Source organism: Solanum tuberosum, unplaced genomic scaffold, assembly GCF_000226075.1.
Source record: "Solanum tuberosum cultivar DM 1-3 516 R44 unplaced genomic scaffold, SolTub_3.0 scf00731, whole genome shotgun sequence".
NCBI classification, from domain to species: domain Eukaryota; kingdom Viridiplantae; phylum Streptophyta; class Magnoliopsida; order Solanales; family Solanaceae; genus Solanum; species Solanum tuberosum.
The window spans coordinates 13,924-15,597 of record NW_006239645.1 but is presented as its reverse complement, the minus strand read 5'-3'; the positions used below and the strand labels follow the sequence as shown (position 1 = coordinate 15,597).

Sequence of the window (1,674 nt, the reverse complement as noted above, 5' to 3'; positions counted from 1 at the left end):
ATGATGATGATATATATATATATATATATATATATATATATATATATGAGATGAGATGAGATATGATATGATGAATGCTAGTACTATTGTATCTAATTACCTTAGATCTTTTTTTATTACACATTAAATGCAGGGATAATTCCACAAGAAATCGGAAATCTTGTTAATTTGATGAAGTTAGCCGTGGAGATAAACCAGATTACCAGCTCTATCCCGATCTCCATATTCAATATCTCATCGTTGCAATTTGTTTCACTATGGTCGAACAATCTCAAGGGATCCTTACCACGCGAGATTGGCAACTTAACCAAGATGCAATTTTTATATCTAGAGGAGAATAGGTTTACTGGTACGTATACATTCAAAGTGATAGCAATCTGAACTAGCCAATTTTTAGTTAAACTCATTCTTTCTTCAGGTGAAATACCCAAAGAGATGAGAAATCTCGTTGAGTTGGAGGTACTTAATCTTGAGTTTAATAGTTTTAGTGGTTCACTTCCAATGGAGATCTTCAACATATCACGACTGAGAAATATTGCTCTTTCAGGCAATAATCTATCAGGAACTCTACCACCAAACATAGGTTCTACCTTACCCAACATTGAAATACTTTATCTGAATAGCTTAACCAATCTTGTTGGGACTATTCCTCATTCTATCTCCAATTGTTCAAAGCTTACTAGACTAGATCTTTCAAGAAACAAACTCAGTGGCTTGATTCCCAATTCTCTTGGATATTTGACTCATCTAAACATCTTAAACTTCCGGGGAAACAATTTAACCTAGTGATTCATTTTTAAGCTTCCTCACTTCCTTAACCAATTGCAGAAGATTAACAGTTCTTTATGTATCTTTCAACCCTCTAAATGCCATGCTTCCGGTCTCCGTAGGGAACTTCTCCATATCTCTTATAGATTTTGATGCCAATGATTGCAACATCAAAGGCAAGATTCCAAATGAAGTTGGAAACTTAAGCAACTTATTAGACCTTGATCTTTCTGATAATAACTTGATTGGATCAATTCCTACATCAATTCACAACTTGAGAAACCTTCAGCGCCTGTACTTGAACAACAACAAGCTTACAGGATTTATTGGAGATAATTTATGTAAATTGCAACATTTGGGAGATATTTACTTGGGTCAAAATCAACTTTCAGGAGCACTTCCTAATTGTTTAGGGAATGTTACGTCCCTTAGGTTCTTACATCTTGATTCCAATAAATTGAGTTCCAATATACCACCAAGCTTGGGGAATCTTAGAGATCTAGTGGAGCTTAACTTATCATCAAACAACATGGTTGGTTCTTTACCTCTGGAAATTGGAAATCTAAAGGCTGCAATATATATGGATCTGTCAATGAATCAATTCACAAATGGAATTCCTAGAGAAATTGGAGGATTGCAAAATCTGGTGCATCTTTCTTTGAGACACAACAAGTTGCAAGGATCTATACCTGACTCAGTGAGCAACATGGTAGGTTTGGAATTCCTAGACATTTCTCATAATAATATATCAGGAACCATTCCTATGTCTATGGAGAAACTTCAATACCTCAAGTATTTCAATGTTTCTGTCAACAAGCTGTACAGTGAAATACCCTCGGGGGGTCCTTTCAAGAACCTCTCGAGTCAATTTTTCATCGACAATGAAGCATTGTGTGGTTCTTCAAG

The 1,674-nt window shown here is 35.4% G+C and overlaps 2 protein-coding genes across 2 annotated transcripts in view; both read left to right on the top strand.

Moving 5' to 3' along the window:
* The window catches only part of LOC102582631 (LRR receptor-like serine/threonine-protein kinase GSO1), a 4,055-nt gene extending 2,388 nt beyond the window's left edge, over positions 1-1,667 (top strand). The window contains exons 2-3 of the mRNA XM_006367077.2: positions 134-349; positions 419-1,667. Of these exons, the coding sequence (XP_006367139.2) occupies positions 134-349; positions 419-786 (584 nt within the window). The 3' untranslated portion in view covers positions 787-1,667. The remainder of the gene's footprint in view (positions 1-133; positions 350-418) is intronic.
* LOC107058965 (probable leucine-rich repeat receptor-like protein kinase At1g35710) overlaps positions 872-1,674 on the top strand; it is a 2,228-nt gene continuing 1,425 nt past the window's right edge. Inside the window, exon 1 of the mRNA XM_015305258.1 lies at positions 872-1,664. Coding sequence (XP_015160744.1) covers positions 872-1,664 — 793 coding nt within the window. The remainder of the gene's footprint in view (positions 1,665-1,674) is intronic.